The sequence below is a fragment of the Myotis davidii genome, unplaced genomic scaffold (genome assembly GCF_000327345.1).
Source record: "Myotis davidii unplaced genomic scaffold, ASM32734v1 scaffold1065, whole genome shotgun sequence".
Lineage (NCBI taxonomy): Eukaryota > Metazoa > Chordata > Mammalia > Chiroptera > Vespertilionidae > Myotis > Myotis davidii.
In genome coordinates, this window is record NW_006297281.1 from 1134619 (window position 1) to 1150917 (window position 16299).

The following is a 16299-nucleotide window of genomic DNA, read 5'->3' on the forward strand; positions in this document are numbered from 1 at the left end:
CCCCCAGCCCCAGTGTGGTAGCGGCAGCAGCGGAGGGGGGCGCGTGCCCTAGCACGGGGAGGCCACCGTGCTGCAGTGCCACGCCCTGTGGGCCCTGCCGGCTCCAAGCAGATGCTGCTTTCCCGGAGCTGGGCCGCTCCGCCGGCCGCACCCCGTGTGCTGGGCCTGTGCCGCCCAGACACGCCGCTGCGGGAGTCCCGGTCTGCCCACAGGCCGGCTGTAGGTGCCGTGCGGGAGGACCATCCTGCCTTGTGGCGTGTTCGAGTGGCAGCAGCGGGAGCCAGGTGAGGACTGCGCCCTGGCCGCCATGCTGCAGTCCCCTGGCCCCATGGGCCAGGCCTGCTCCGAGCGGATGCTGCTCTTCCAGAGCTGGGCCGCTCCACTGGCCTCACCCCATATACTGGGCCTGTGCCTCCCAGATGCGCTGCTGCGGGAGTCCCGTTCCACCCGCAGGCTGGCTGCAAGTGCTGTGCAGGAGGCCCATCCTGCCTTGCGGCGTGTTCAAGCGGCAGCAGCGGGAGCCGGGCGAGGACTGCGCCCTCCATCTTGCCTTGGGTCCTCCATTTTGGGACAGAGCCATGTGCTTCTTCCCGGAAGAAGCCGCTGCTAGCCACACCCAGGATTTCTCTGGACTAACCCAATAATAATCAAGGGAAGTGCACGTCATCACTATGACCACATCCTGTACCCACTCGCGCCTGGCCAATCGGCGGGGCCCACAGTTCCCTCTCCTGCCCTCGCTCCACCCCCCTATAAAACTCCCGTCCCATCAGGCCTCTCTCTCTTGGCCACTGGACTTTCCGTTGTGGGTGGGTCTGGTGAACAGGGAGCACAAACCGGCTTGCATTAAAAGGACTCTTTGCTTTTGCATCTGACTGACTGGCTCCCTGGGGGTCTTGGGAACCTTGAAATCTGGGCACAACAGGGAAAGGTTCAAAGTTAGAGGAAATGTGAAAGTTACTCCTGTCTCCTGAGCAAGAAATCCTTATGGTCGATTCAGAGACACGAAGAAGGTAGGGGGTGGGAGACGACCCGTTCACCATGCCTGAACCCGCAGGCCGTGACCACCCTCTCCTGCCTGATTTGGGCTCAAGGTGAGTCTCTCACTTCTCCATCTGCCACACGACATACTTGTGATAGTACCTTAAAGGCCCGATGCATGAAATTCGTGCACAGCAGGGGTGTGGGAGACCCTCAGCCTGGCCTGCACCCTCTCCAATCCAGGATCCCTGCCTGCCTAATTGCCCCTAACCACCTCTGCCTGCCAGCTTGATCCCACTAACTGTCCTCCCCTGACGACCTGATCCCTTAACTGCTCTCCCCTGACAGCCTGATTGCCTGTAACCACCTCTGCCTCAGCCCCCACCACCGTGCTTTTGTCTGGAAGATGTCTGGTCTAATTAGCATATTACCCTTTTATTAGCATATTCCCTCTTGCTCTGAAATATATACATACATATATATGTATATATATGATATATATGATATACGAGCCAGAAACCTGGGCGTGTGCCCTGACCAGGAATTGAACTGTGACCCCCTGGTTCATAGGTCAAGGCTCAACCACTGAGCCACGCCGGCCGGGCTGCCACAGTACCTTTGATGAGGTGGAAAGGGTGGTGGGGCTCTGCACCTTGCCAACAGCCCAAGAAGAGAAGGAAGAAGAGGGTCTCTGCTCTTCTCATCTTTGCCTGGGTCTGTGCACCATTGGAGAGAAGCAAGTCTCCTGAAGCCCTCAGCTGAAGCAGCCTTGGACTCTGGGATTCTGTGGAAGCTGACCTCTGTGAGGTCACACTGGAAGCCAGGTGGGGGCAGTTCTACAGCGGGAGGGGGAGGGCGGTGTCTGCAGACAGGCATGGAGGGGGCCTGGTGGCTAAGCTGCCTCCCTCCATCCTGAGTGCACGGTAGCCTGAAGGTGGTAGCTTGCAAGTGACAAAACTTTACTAAGTTGGCTTAAGTGAATTGGAAGTGGCTAGAGCAGCCAGTAAATCCTTAGAATAAATCAAGGTATCACATTAAGCATTGTTATTTATTGCATTACATAAAATTATAACACTACAAATTATAAACAAAAGTAGAAGTTGATGTCATTCATGTATGTCTATTTCCCCTATTATCCTATTAATAAAAGCCTATGTGGTCATCACACCCTCATGCCATGACGCCCTCACGCCACAACAAGCAATCACCAGGAGGCTGCGTGTGCAGCGGGCATGCACAGGTGGGCGGGGCTGCATGCGCAGGTGGATGGGGGCTTGATGCTGCATGTGCGGTGGAGGCGGGGCCTGTGGTTCTGTGCGGTGAGGCCTGGGGGGTCCCTCGGCTCTGCAAGGCAAAGTGAGTCCTGGGATCCCACGGCTCCCCACCGCACAGAGGTGGGGAGTGTGGCTCCGCACAGCGAGGCAAGGCAAGGCCAGGGGTCCCACAGCTCCACGCGGTGCGGAGGCAGGACCCCCGGCTCCAGCCTACGTCTTTGGGGCAATCCATTGAGGAGTCCCGGATGGGTGGGCAGGGCCTACCTCTTTGGGGTGGTCGATTGCAGGGCTCCCACACTGTGAGAAGGCACAGGCCAGGCTGGTGGGACCCTCCCCCGCACCACCAGTGCACGAATTTTGTGCACCAGGCCTCTAGTGTTTTATTATTAAACTATTTCAAAAGGGAACATTTTATATTTTAGCACCTTTAACTGCACTTTTCCCCCTGCATGTTCATTTTGCATTGGGTCTCACACATTATACAGCTGGCCCTGCCCTTTAGCCCTCCTGTTCACACACTGCACTCAGAAGAGATCTTTTGGGGCAAAAAGTTGCATAAAAAGTTACATACTGAGTTCTGAGTAGTTCAGGTGTATTCCTTTGCTATAACAAAGTCCCAGAAAATGGAGGGCTGAACAACAGAAATCTGCTCATTGTCTTATATTCTGGGGGCCAGAAGCCCAGGAGCTGGTGTCAGCAGGGGCGGCTCCTTCTGAAATCTCGCGTCTTGGCTGGCAGGCGGCCATCTTCTCCCTGTGTCTTCACATGGTTGTCCCTCCAAACGCATCTGCATCCAAAGTTCCTTCTCTTATGAGAAGGTGCCTCTGCCGCCCGCCCCCATGGTAGAGGAAAGATGCTTTTGCCCCTTTGCACACTTAATCACAGTGGATTAAGGCCCATACCAATGATCTCTTTTAACTTAATTACCTCTGTAAAGACACGCCAGGTAAAGCCACATTCTGAGACACTGAGGGTTAGGACTTCAACGTATGGATTTAGGGGTGAGAGGTGGGACGTAATTCAACTAAAAACATTAGGTAATGGCAGCAGCATAAGTCTTATCTCTCTAAAATATCTTCAAAAAAGTAAAAACAGATTAAAAAAACATATGAAACAACCCAAACTCACTCCCTCAGCATAACCTAGAGGAGGCGGCATCAGGCACAGTGTTCCATCATCTCTGCCTTTTGGGGTCTGTCACTAAGGGAAGTCTTCGAAGACCCCATCGTCTGGGTTCCTCCATATCTGCTAAGAACTTACCTTCATTGGTGCATTTTGTCTTGTCAACAAAGGGTCGCTGCCACCAATCCAATGCCGACAGGAATCACCAATCTGAGGTTCAGTAAAAGGATACTTTTTTCAGAAAAATGGAATAAATGCAGCCTCCAGTGCCCTCCCTAGAGGTAAAGCAGAAGCCCACTCATACAGAGAAAGTGCCTGCCCTCATCCCTGATTGGTCCATTTTTATGCAAATTAAGGATCCAAATTTGCAGTTTGATTAGCCCAATTGCAATGTCCTGATTGGTCAGAATCATGAGTCCTGATTGGTCATTATGGAGCTGCTGTGATTGGTTTCTAAAGATGCAAATGAGGCCCTAGCCAGTTTGGCTTAGTGGAGAGAGCATCAGTTTGCAGACTGAAGGGTTCCAGGTTCCATTCCAGTCAAGGGCACATGCCTGGGTAGCTGGCTGGCTCAGTCCCCTGTAGTGGGCATGCAGGAGGCAGCTGATCAATGATTCTCTCTCATCATTGATGTTTCTATCTCTCTCTCCCACTCCCTTCCTTTCTGAAATCAATAAAAATATATTTTTTAAAAGATGGCAAATCTATAATAATAAAAGCATAATATGCTAATTAGACCAGACTTCCTTCCAGATGAACTTCCGGGTGAAGCTGGGGCTGTGAGGGAAGCCCGGATCCCGGGTGCCAGAAGGAAGCCAGGGCAGGCAGCTGGGGGAAAGGAGGCCTACTCTTGCACGAATTTCGTGCATCGGGCCTCTAGTGAGGATATACTAGTAACAGTACAGATCCAACTGCACAGGCCTGGTCTCAACCCATTGGTCAAACACCATCCCAGGAAGTCCTGGGTGGACTTAACCAAGAGGAACACAATGCAGGAGTCTGGGCAGCCCAGCCTGGTTTTCCCGAGATGCAGCCTGAGTGGACGGCCCCCTGTGAGCCAGGGCTGCTGGACTCTGCTTAGGAATTTGGGCCCAGGTAACCATCAGCAGGCCCTTCGGACAGGTATCACCTTTCCCGGGTCAATAATCTTCATTAGCAAAGTGGGTGTAAGTAACAGTGACTGAGACAGAACATCAACGGCATCTCAGTGTGAGGGTAATGTTCAGGCAAGAAAAGGAGATGCTGTCTGGGAGACACTGAGACGATGGCTCAAGGGGCAGGAGGGCGCGGCTGGTCCTTTGGGCAGGAGGGATCTCTCTTGCCACCTTCCTCTCCTCCTCTCCTCCTCTCTCTCTCTCTCCCTCCAAGGTAAGCCTTCTGAGCCCTCCCCTTTCCATCTGCCTCAGAGGATGATTGAGGAGCTGGCCCGCCTGCCTCTGAGCTAGGCTAGCTCCTTAGCCTTCAACAGCATGTACTTGTGGGGCTCCTTTGCAGCCACTCCTCGCCCCAACACTCTTACCCTGTTGTCTAGTGTTCATGGAATTTCTTCTTTACAAATGCTCTTTCATAAATGTTTGTTATGCAGACACCTTGCACTTCAATATTTTATTTCATTTTTAAAGTAATACACTATAAAGACAGACATATAGACCTAGAATAAAATAGAGAGCCCAGAAATAAGCCCTCACATATACGATCAAATGATCTTTGCAGGGGTGTCAACCCATTTAATGGGGAAAAGATAGTCTTTTCAACAAATGTGCTGGGAAAACTGGATATTCCCATACAAAAGAAAAAAGTTGGTCCCTTACCAACACCAAATATAAAAATTAACACAAATGAGTTAAAGACCTAAGTATAAGAGCTAAAACTATAAAACTTGTAGAGGGAAACACTGAGTTAAAAGCTTCAAAACATTGGATTTGGTGTCTCAGATATGACACCAAAGGTAGAGCCAACCAAAAAAATATAGACAAGTTAGACACAACATTTTTTTAATTTTGTGCATCAAAAACAATATTAACAGAGTAAAAAGGCAACCCACAGAATGGAAAATATATTTGCAAATCATATATCTGATAAGGGATTAATATCCAGAACTACTAAAAATCAACAGCAGAAAAAGAAACCAAACCAATTAAAAAATGGGCAAAGGACTTGAATAGACATATCTCCAAATGATGGCTGGGGTGGAGGGGGGTTGTTATAATTTGATAGCTACAGCACCTGAATTAATCTGAAAAGTAATCAAATTATTTTAAATCTTAGAACACATATACTTATGTGAATAGAGGGTTAAGTTTCTCATATGTGAATAGAAGGTTAAGTTTTTCTTAACTTTCCTTTTCAAGGCCTGTGCGAAGCAATTGAGGAGGTGACTCAGCTGTGAATCCAGCAGCAGAACCAATAAGCAGGGTCAGACTCACCTGAAGTCAAAACATCATCTCATCGACATCACTTCATCACCTGATGACTAAAGACAATAGCTGAGTCTGCGGACCTCCAGGGCTGCCTGGCCTAGCCCCTTCCCCTTTATAATCCTGCAGCTGCCAGAAGACAGGATTTGATGCTTGTAAGCACCGTCTTCTTGGTTGGCTAGCCTTCTGGATAAACGCATAACATGACTCAGCCCTGCCTTCATATTGGACACAGCGACGGGCAGCCAGAGCCCAACCAGGGGTTTCCCGGTAACACAAATGGACCATAAAGCACAAAAAAAAGATGCTCAATATCACAAATCATTCGAAAAATACAAAGCAAAACTATGCTGAGATAGCAGATATCTCATACTCATTAGGATGGCTACTATTTTTTTTAAATATACAAAAACAAACAAACAAAAAACAAGTGTTGGTGAGGATGTAGAGAAACTTGAACCCTAGTGCATTGTTAGTGGTGCTGCCGCCATAGAAAACAGTATAGAAGCTCGAGGTACTTAGTTAATTCATAGAAGCAGAAAGTACAACAGTGGTTGCCAGGGGCTGGGGGAGAGTGGGAAGTGGGGAATTAGTGTTTAATGGGCGTAGAGTTTCAGTTTGACAAGATGCAAGAGTTCTGGAGATGGACGGTGGTGATGATAACACAGTATTATGAATATTTTTAATACCACTGAACTGTACACTTAACATGGTTAAGATAAATTATATTATGTGTATTTTGGCACAATAAAAATGAGAAACAAAAGCAATATATACATAAACAAGTTAAAAACAATTCAGTACAAAAGTTTATATTGCAAAAAGAATTCTCCCCTCATTCACACACATCTACCAATGGTCCCTTTCTCATATTAGAGTTTTGAAGGTGTTGCATCTGCTCTTCAGAGCCATTCACACATACAATATTCTGGACACTTCGTCTGGCTTTCTTTGCTTTGATTTAACCATATGTCCTGATAGTGTTTCATATCAGATTATATAGAACTCCTGTATGAACTTAAACGGCTGTACATTGAGCCATTTTATGAATGCACAGACACCAGATACAAGTGAATACATGCCTGCGATTCCATTTGCACTAAGTTCTGAAATTGGCCAAACGAACGTGTGGTGTTAAATTCAGGAGGGTGGCCGCCTGGGAGGAGAAACAGGGCACTGACTTCTGGTGGCCGCTGAGGTGCTGGCCATGTTGCTGCTTAAGCTCAGTGATGGTTCCATGTGCGTCCACATGGTAACAACACGCTGAATGCACACTTAGGGTTTCTGCACTTTTCTGTATGGTGGTCTCCAATCTCATCCAGTTTATGTCACAGTCTAGTCACGGGAAAGGCATATATACAGGCACATCACTATGGCTCAGTTTGGAAAGCGAATTCAGGACTGTTACAGCCTTTGACTCCAGGGCGGCTAGAAGCCGCCCACGTGCGAATCCCAGCGGTTGCTAGTTCTATAAACTTGGCTAGGTTCCTCCGTGTCCACACCTGTACAATGGGAACAATATGCAATTACCTGGTAGTTATTGCCCGATTTAATATCACCTATGCAAAGTGGGTAGAAGTGCTCCGCAAGCACCGGATTAGGTGCCGGATAAACGCCAGCTACCAAGTTACCACTAAAGTGTAACTGTTACAGGAGAAAGGACCTTCGTCCGTGCGCAATACATGCTTTGGGTATAAAAGCCATCGCCAGCCTCCTCGGGGACTGCGCGATCGCGAACGAGCGAAGGGGCGTGGACGGAGGTGCTGGAGGTCGGGAAGACGTCTTCCCGGACAGGTGACATCGCGCCCCCCCACCCCTTGATTTCACCTGCGTCCCCTTTAAGAGCGAGGCCATGACGTCATCTCAACACAGCGCGACCTACCTTGAAATCGCCCGGCAGTCCTCCGGGAGACCGCAATTGGCTGATGGGCCCGCGGCGGCACCGCCCCTTGGTCCCGTTGCCCCGGCGCGGGCGGTCACTCTTGAGAATACTTAAATTTTCTCCATAGTAAATAGATTTGTCTTGAAATCAAAGGAGAACAGACCAAGAATAAATGCAATAGCATATAGTCCAAATTGTGTGCTTGCTGCACTTCTTCTTTTTCTCCTGTCTCTAGGTTTGGTAAACAAAAGGAAAGGTGAAATGGCAGAGAAGAAAGGAGCCGACGTCTGATCAGGTCATTGTACTGTTTCCCTCTGCATTATGTTATTTATTTTTATTGACAGATCTTAGGTGGCTTTTGGTTCTTGGGCAGGCAACAGTTCATAGTGACGTAATTCTCCATGGGAAGTGCTGACCACAGCGCTTCCCAAGGGGCTGCGCCCAGGCAGGACCCTCCGAGCGCACAGGCCCTCCTGCCCTCCCCCGGGACTGGGAGACACGCAGGTTGGGTCCTCCACCCACAGTCCGCCGCCTGGGTGGCTGCCGGCTGCTTCGATCCCCGAAGTGCGGAGCAGACCTGCGGCAGCCGGCGGCGCGGGGAGAGCTCAGGCCCCGCCCCCGGGACCGTGCTCAGTCGGGATACTTGTTCCCGAGCCCAGGAGAGGTGCCTGGCTTCCTGCGGCTTGTCCCGCCGCTCTGGCGCTCAGCGTGCCAGCTGCCCTCGGAGGACTCTGGCCTCCAATTTCTGGTCCATAGTAAGAACGAGTGGCACTGGTGTCTGCCTCTCGTGTGTGAGCCGGGGAGGTTTTGATGGTGATTCCTTCTCTTTCTCCCTCCCACCTGACCCCATGTCATCCCGGAGCGGCTCTTTTTGGAGTTCCCATGTGGGCTCCCTGAGCCACAGCACAGGATGTGTGATAAGAAGCTAGGACGCGGCGTAGGGGTGCCCTCAGCAGGCTCCAGGAAGGACCAGGCCACATCCCTTCTTGGGGTGAAGTAATTCACTCAGGCCAATCAACATGCTTCTGAGTTCGGGGAGCGGCCTGCACGATGCTCTGGGCTTCCAGCTGCTCTGTAACTTGGGCTGCTGCTTCCTGCATCGTAGACCCGGAGTGTGATGAAGACCTGTGTGAAGAGGGCCTGCGGGTGTGGGGGTTCCAGATGCCGGGTCCAGGCTGCAGCAGGGCAGCGCAGTTCTTGTCTGCAGTCTCTAGGAAAACTACTGGAGCTGCAGTTTCCTAGGCTCCCAGTGGTCTTTCCCCGGGCCTGTCCACTGGGAGCGGAGGGGCCAGGGGCTGTTGGGAAGAACGACGCTGGCTTTCAGGATAGCTTTGCCCTGGATCCCTCTTGCCGGAGCCGCCCTGGAGCGTGCGGAGCTGGATGGACTTTGTGATGGGCTCTCAGTGCCCTGTTGGCACTCTGAGCTAGATAGTTCCTGGTTGTGAGGGGCTGGCTTGTGCACACAGGGTGTTCAGCAGCGTCCCTGACCTCTACCCACTAGATGCCAGTAGCATCCCCTACAGACATTGTCAGATGTGGGAGGAAGGGATGTAGAAGTGCCCCCCACACGGCTTTGAACCACTGGGCGTACTTGTAAATGACCCTGCCTTCTCGGCAGGATCTCGGCAGCCTGCTCCCCACTGCAGGGCACTGCCTTAATTTGGAGGCGAATGCAGACAGCTAAACAGTGTTTTTCCTTGCAGGGCTCTGGGGTGATCAAGGCTGGCTTTGCAGGAGATCAGATTCCCAAATACTGTTTCCCAAACTAGTAAGTGTTCAGGCAGCAGCCCTAACGTTTTTGTTTGCTTCCCAAGAGAACAGTGATCCTGAGTCTTTGTGGCCAACCTTGAGGCTGACACTGTTGTGGGCTCTGCAAGGAGCAGACAGCTGCTCTGGGCTTCCCCCTCCCCTTGGGAGTCTGATTTTGGTCCCTCACTAAGAGAGGGTGAAGCGCCAGCATTCCCCTGGGGCCAGGGCGTGGCTGCAGCAGCTACAATAAAAGGGAGAAGATTCCCAGAGAAAGGGGAAGAGTGGGCGATTACTGCACAGCCACCTCTTCCTCCCAGGAGAGGTTTTCTTTGGGGCTTATTTATTTTCAGACTCTGAGAAAGCCTGGGGCCTTCGGCTACTCTAGTCCCTTAGGAAGTAGTTTTCCCTCAGCAGCGCACCTCGCAAATCCTAGAGGCTTTAGAGCAGCGGTCCTCAAGTGGGTCGCCACCCCTTTGGGGATTGAACGACCCTTTCACAGGGGTCGCCTAAGACCATCAGAAAACACATATATAATTACATATTGTTTTTGTGATTAATCACTATGCTTTAATTATGTTCAATTTGTAACAATGAAATTGGGGGTCACCACAACATGAGGAATTGTATTAAAGGGTCATGGCATTAGGAAGGTTGAGAACCACTGCTTTAGAGTGATTAGCCTAAGCCTGGCGGGGGGGTGTGTGGGGGGGTCCTTTCTGAAGCCCACTTGGGTGTAATTAAGGGTCCTGTTGTGCAGGGAACTTAGGTCAAATTTTAGAATCTCTATTTTGGAAGCCCCGGCAGTGGGAAAGGGGCAGAATCGACTGAACGGGACGGGGTACACGGAGCCACCACCCAGCTTCCCAGGGCAGCCTCCCTCGTCCTCCTGACCCCGAGAGCATGAGCTGAGTCACTGGCTTCGGAAGCCAACTCCTGCCAGAATAGGCCATGGAGGGCTGATGCTCCAGAGCTCAGCCCTCTATTGGGGGTGGTGGGGGGGGACACCTTTTCTTCTGACCCCGAGCTTCCTGTCCTGCTGAGGCCTGCTCTGTAGTCCCTGCTCAGTATCCCGAATCCCAGATCCCTGGCTTCTGACCTTTGCCCCATGGCCACATTCTGGTGCTTTGGAGTAAGTTACCCTTGACCACCGGAGTTGGGCTTTGCAGCTGTGCCCCTGCCTGCCTCACTGACTGCCTGTCCCCGCAGTGTCGGGCGCCCAAAGCACATGCGGGTGATGGCTGGAGCCCTGGAGGGGGACCTCTTCATTGGACCAAAAGCAGAGGTAACGTGGAACCTGCACTTCCCTGGGTTTGGGGTCTTCATGGTCCCAGGAGCCTGTCTGGGGGCAGAGCTGTCCTGCAGAGGCCCCCGAGACTGCTCTCTGGGCCACGTGCCAGATGCCCCCTGGGCTCTCCAGGCTTTAGCTCTGAAGTCTACCCTGTAATGAGGCGGTGGCTCCTGGGTGGGTACAGTGAGGCACTCATGCCCTGCTTTTGGAAGCTGCAGAAGAAAGAACTGATTAAAAAGTGACTTCAGAGTCTGAATTACCCAGACTTGATAACTGATCCCAACAAGAGCTGTGGAGCCACCTCTTGCACCCCAACTGGGGTGACTTGCAGGGGCCACACGGCCAGAGAGGCCCTCAGGAGGAGCGAATGGGGGGGGGCGGTTATAAGCAAGTGCAGATTAGGCACCTGGGCAACAGTGTGGGGTGCCAGGATCTGGGAGCACAATAGGGGCTCTCAGGAGATGGGTCAATAGGAAAGAGGCAAAGTGGTGCTTGGCAAGAAGGGACATAGGGACATTGAAGGACAGTCCATGCAGGAGATGTGAGCACTGGGAGAAGGGGCAGGGGGTGACAGGTGACCACAGAGGGGACAGTACAGGCGCCGATGGGAGCGTAGCCATGTGTGGGGAAAAGAGGAGATGCGCTGGCCATGAGTATAGAGAAGTGTGCCAGGGGAGGAGGCGGAGGGCCTGGGGGGATGGGAGGAAGCACGTCACCACCCTCCCTGTCCCTGGCCAGGTGAGGCTGGCTAGACTCTGAGAGGCTGCCAGACAATCGAGCCAAGCGCATGGGGACACCCAGGAAGCAGCGGTGGTTCTACTCGGGGCAGGTGAAGGCAGAAAGCAGTGGTGGGTGTGGGGCCTGGGGCCTGGAGCCACACTGCCTTCCCACCCCTCCTGCGCAGGAGCACCGCGGGCTGCTGGCTCTGCGCTACCCCATGGAGCATGGTGTGGTGCGGGACTGGAATGACATGGAGCGCATCTGGCAGTACGTCTACTCCAAGGACCAGCTGCAGACCTTCTCCGAGGAGGTGTGGCAGCCAGGCCGCCCCCAGGCTCCCAATCCCCTCGCTGTGCCCTCCCTGCTGTGCTCCCTCGGGGCCAGGCTCCCATATTGCCTGCGTTTTGCTGGGGCCTGTTGCCTCTTCACTGTGTGGGGGGCACAATGGTCGGGCGGCCAAGCAGACACTTCCCGGGAGCGGGCTGTGGGAGAGTAACTGCCAGCAGGTGACAGGACAGTGTCCTTGGGAAGGACATGCGCTCACTGCGGATGCACGGGAGGAGGGTTCCTCTGGAGGATCCTTCAGGGCCTCGCGTGCCGTCTGTGCACTCGCCCACAGCTCTGCTGTCTCTCGCAGCATCCTGTTCTCCTAACGGAAGCCCCGCTCAACCCGAATAAGAACCGGGAGAAGGCGGCAGAGGTGTTCTTCGAGACCTTCAATGTGCCGGCCCTGTTCATCTCCATGCAGGCCGTGCTCAGCCTGTGAGTGGTCCCTGGGTCCCAGCCTCCCTGGGGCCGTCCTGCTCGAGGTGACCAGATGGGGAGTTCCTTGGGCAGTTGTCCTAGGGTTCCTTCCGGGGGTGGGAGGCCCATGCCTTGCCGGCTGAGGCGAGGGGATGCTGACCTGCTGACAGGTATGCAACAGGACGCACGACAGGAGTGGTGTTAGACTCAGGGGACGGGGTCACCCATGCTGTCCCTATCTACGAGGGCTTTGCCATGCCGCATTCCATCATGCGGGTGGACGTTGCTGGCCGCGACGTCTCCCGCTATCTCCGGCTGCTGCTGCGCAAGGAAGGCTTCGACTTTCACACCTCAGCGGAGTTTGAGGTTGTTCGGACCATCAAAGAGGTGACGAAGGGCAGGAGGTTGTGGAGTGACGGGAGGAGGGCAGGACCAAGGCTTGAAGTCAAGCCTGGGTGTGGGTGTCCCAGTCACAGCCTTTGAAGGTGTGTCCCTGCTCCCCACGCCTCGCAGAGAGCCTGCTACCTGTCCATCAACCCGCAGAAGGATGAGGCTCTGGAGACAGAGAAGGTGCAGTACACCTTGCCGGATGGCAGCATGCTTGACGTAAGTCACCAGGCCTGGCCCTGGGTGGCGGTGGTGCTGCTGGGCCCAGAGGAAGAGGCCTGTACCTCAATCTTATGTCCCAAAGGTGGGGCCAGCACGATTCCGGGCCCCCGAACTGCTGTTCCAGCCAGACCTGGTAGGGGACGAGAGCGAGGGGCTCCACGAGGTGCTGGCCTTCGCCATCCACAAGTCGGACCTGGACCTCCGCCGGACGCTGTTCGCCAACATCGTGCTTTCAGGAGGCTCCACGCTGTTCAAAGGTGCCTGGCCTGGGAGGTGGTGGTGGGGCCGAGGGCGGCCGGGCCTTCTGCATCCGCTCCCAGCAGCCTGGGACAGGGCTCCTTTTCTATTGGCTTTTCGGTGCTCAGTGAGCAATGCTTTTTAAGAGTAAGATTTAAAATGACATTTACTAACTTCATAAGTAGGTGATTGGTTCATATGAGATCTAAAATGTGTTAGATGAAGTGTCCTTTCCCATTGTCTTGGTCACCCCTTCCCTCCGCACAGGACTTGCTGGTTTCTCAGGCAACTGTCGGCTGACTTCCTGCACATATAAACACATGTGCATCAATCCCACATACACGCAAACTGCATGTTCTGCACATCCCAACCATGTATGGCTTACTTAGCATATTATCTGGAAGGTCTTGTCCTGCCATGTAAGTTCGATATGTCCGTGTGGTATTTCACTGGACGGATGTGCCACGTGGCCTTTGTCCTGCTGATGGCCTTTTGTAGTCCCTTCTAGTCTCAGATGTGCACCATCATTTCCCGTGGTGAGAACAGACCGACAGTAAATCCCAGAGAATAGCCGGGTGGGGCGGGGGCGGGGGGTTGTTACTGGGTAGGTGCTGCCAGTTCCCTCCTGGGAGCTTGTACCCATCGCCTGCCCAACACTGTGTGATCTCTGCCCACCTGATAGGCAGAATGGTAGATGTTTTCTCCTGATTTGTCATTTGCCTTTGACTTTGCTTCTGGCGGGTTTTGACTGCTGGAGCATTGGGTGAGGAAGAACGTGGGGGGCCAGCAGAGCCAGGTGACTTGGGTTTCTAGCTCATGTCACCTCTCTTTGTTAGCGGGGTCACTTGCAGGCGTGGGGCTGGGTCTTTTCTGCCCTTGGAGTGGCTCGCGCCTACCCTTAATGCTGGAAAAAGCTGCTGAAGGAAGGTGGCGGCTGGGGGTACCAGGCTGGATGAGGGGAGCTAGTGGTGAGAGGGCCAGAAGGGGACCCCAGGCTAGCCAGCCTTGTGTTCACAGGCTTTGGCGACCGATTACTAAGTGAAGTGAAGAAGCTTGCCCCAAAGGACGTCAAAATCAAGGTGAGTTTGTGGAGCGTGCCCGTGGCGCATGGGGTGCTGGGCAGCCCTGACTGGGAGGAGAGGGCACCGGTCGCCTCCGGGGGCCTCTCATTTCCAGCCCAGCCCAGCCCAGCCGCTGCTCCCATTTGCCTGTTGCCCCTGCTCCCGGCTCATGTACTTGCTGTCTGGCCTCGGGCGTGGGAATCACCCCCGGCGGGGACGGGGACGGGGACGGGGCTGCTGCGGGGAGACAGGCAGTTACGTGTTCTTGCTCCCTCTAGATCTCGGCCCCTCAGGAGCGGCTATACTCCACGTGGATCGGGTGAGGCAGGCTCCGAGGGAGGGCTTGGGAGGAAACCATTTTGCCCTGGACACTTCTCAGGGTTAGCCAGGCCGGGAGGAGGTGGGTGGACTTCCTCCCAGGTGAAAGAAACAGCTCTGAGTGCCCAGGGAGGGCGGCTCTCCCCAAGACACCACCCTCCCTCCTCACAGTGGCTCCATCCTGGCCTCGCTGGACACTTTTAAGAAGATGTGGGTCTCCAAGAAAGAGTACGAAGAGGATGGCGCTCGTGCTATTCATCGTAAAACCTTCTAGTGCCCAAGGAGGGGGCAGCGTTGGGAGAATGGGAGGAAGAGAAGCCAAAGTCTTTGACCCTTTCTGTCTGGGCCCCCTGCATGCCCCGACCCCGGGCAGGGTGCAGCAGCGCCTCCCTGCAGCCCTCCCACATGCACGCACATACACAGGAACGTTTAGCTGCATGGTGGGAGTCTGGATTATAGGAATTGGGGAGCCCAGCCTTCAGTGGTTCTAGGGGTCCCTCTTGGCAGGACCAATTAAGCCTATGGTTCCTGCCTCTAACCCGTGGGGCTGCTTCCCTGAGCTCTAAGGCCAGACACCCAAATGCCCCCATTTCCTCTGACAGTCCCTCCCAGAGCCGGGGTGCCTGTGTAAGTAGCCTTGGGGAGTGGAGTAGAGGAGGGGCAGCCAGCAGCTCCCACTGGTGTATCGCTGTTTTTCATGCCGCCTCCTCTTCCTGACCTGACAGGGTGGCGAGAAGGCCAGCTACTCCTAGGCATCCCCGACCTTCCGCACTGTCCCCCCGTCTTCCTGAGTGGATGCCTGGGTGCAGGCTTAGTCCTGGTAGCCTGCCCTCCCCAGTGAGGGGTTCTGGCCACGGTTGGGCGCTATAGAGCCGGGGCAGAGTACGCTGGGGGCTTGGGCAGCCAGTCTGTTACGCTCTCCCCTTCAAAGCACTTCATTGACTTGCTGCTCCTCCTCCTTTACCCCAGTACCGGATGGGGAAGGGTTAATGGTCTTTGCTGGTTGAGGGGGAGTCACTTAATCAGGAGTCGGACCCAGAGGGGTGAGAGGGCACAGTCCTCTCCCATGAAGGTCTTCATTACCCTGGGGCCAGAGCCCCACCGCCCCCTCCCAGATATGTATAATAATTTAACACAGTTGCCTGAAAAAAACATTTTTGTAAAGCATCATAGTAATAATTATGGACAAGGCCCAGTGTGTGGCCGTTTTCTTGTGGTTCTTGTGCTGTTGTTTGCTCACCCAGCCCTGGGGACTCTGAAAGGACAGGCACGGAGCAGTATGGCACTGGCTCTAGTTCAGAAGCCTGAGGGTTTTAGTGGTTGGTGGGGCAACGTGGCACAGGAGGCCCCAGGAGGCTGGGCTCTCTGCCTGGAGGCAGAATTCCCAGCCTCATTACCCATCCTCCGGAGCAGCAGGACCAGGCTGCCTTCCTCTGCCTGTTCCTGGACAGGGCCTCCTGGCAGGTGGGGCTCAGGCTTTGTGTCTTTGCGTCCTACCTGTTGGAACACCTCTGCTGCCCCCTCACGTGTGGCTGTGGCTGACAGACCAGCAATGATGCAGGCAGAGTTCAGACAAGTCAGGAAGGAGAGTGGTGGGGGGAGATGGCAGTGGTGTCGATGAGCTGGGCTCTGAAGGTAGAAGCTGAGGCCAGGAAGGCGGTAGAAGGAGCAGTGAGAAACAAGTCCAGAGAGTGTCTGCCCTTCACCAAGTCTTTGAACACCTGGAGTATGTCCAGGAGGGTGCCGTTTGGGGTCAATGGTAAACATCTTTGCCCCAAAAAACACAGGTTGGGAGGAAGAACAGGCTATCTCAGTACAGAATTGTAGGGCCAAATGGAGGGGCATCTAGCCCAGCAGTGGGGCAGGTTGGCTTGTGTGGGTCCAGGAGTTAACCAGG

The 16299-nt window shown here is 53.9% G+C and overlaps 1 protein-coding gene and 1 long non-coding RNA gene across 3 annotated transcripts; one reads left to right on the forward strand and one right to left on the reverse strand.

The window, feature by feature from the left end:
• Positions 1-6585: 6585 nt before the first annotated feature.
• LOC107184546 lies at positions 6586-7746 on the reverse strand. The gene is made up of 2 exons (XR_001515404.1): positions 7677-7746; positions 6586-7296 (listed from the first exon to the last, which is right to left on the reverse strand). It is a non-coding gene; the product is annotated as an uncharacterized LOC107184546 (long non-coding RNA).
• A 1104-nt stretch (positions 7747-8850) lies between these two features.
• ACTR1B (ARP1 actin-related protein 1 homolog B, centractin beta (yeast)) lies at positions 8851-15614 on the forward strand. Of its 2 annotated transcripts, XM_006773066.2 has the most exons (10): positions 8883-9444; positions 10632-10707; positions 11618-11743; positions 12071-12195; positions 12348-12564; positions 12691-12783; positions 12869-13043; positions 14041-14102; positions 14363-14403; positions 14574-15614. In XM_006773066.2, the coding sequence occupies exons 1-10, from the start codon at positions 9347-9349 to the stop codon at positions 14674-14676; spliced, it is 1116 nt and encodes a 371-aa protein (XP_006773129.1). In that variant the 5' UTR covers positions 8883-9346; the 3' UTR covers positions 14677-15614. The 2 variants fall into 2 exon arrangements, with proteins under 2 accessions (XP_015425525.1, XP_006773129.1); XM_015570039.1 differs by lacking the exons at positions 14041-14102; positions 14363-14403; positions 14574-15614 and adding an exon at positions 13291-14030 and having other exon boundaries at positions 8851-9444.
• The last annotated feature ends 685 nt before the right edge of the window (positions 15615-16299 follow it).

What these genes read in the sequence shown, in the direction of transcription:
- ACTR1B (XM_006773066.2), top strand. Translation starts at nt 9,347, where the DNA reads ATGCAGACAGCTAAACAGTGTTTTTCCTTGCAGGGCTCTGGGGTGATC. An exon ending in AAATACTGTTTCCCAAACTA is followed by an intron (nt 9,445 to 10,631) that starts GTAAGTGTTCAG and finishes CTGTCCCCGCAG; the next exon opens with TGTCGGGCGCCCAAAGCACA. An exon ending in CGGATGGCAGCATGCTTGAC is followed by an intron (nt 12,784 to 12,868) that starts GTAAGTCACCAG and finishes TATGTCCCAAAG; the next exon opens with GTGGGGCCAGCACGATTCCG.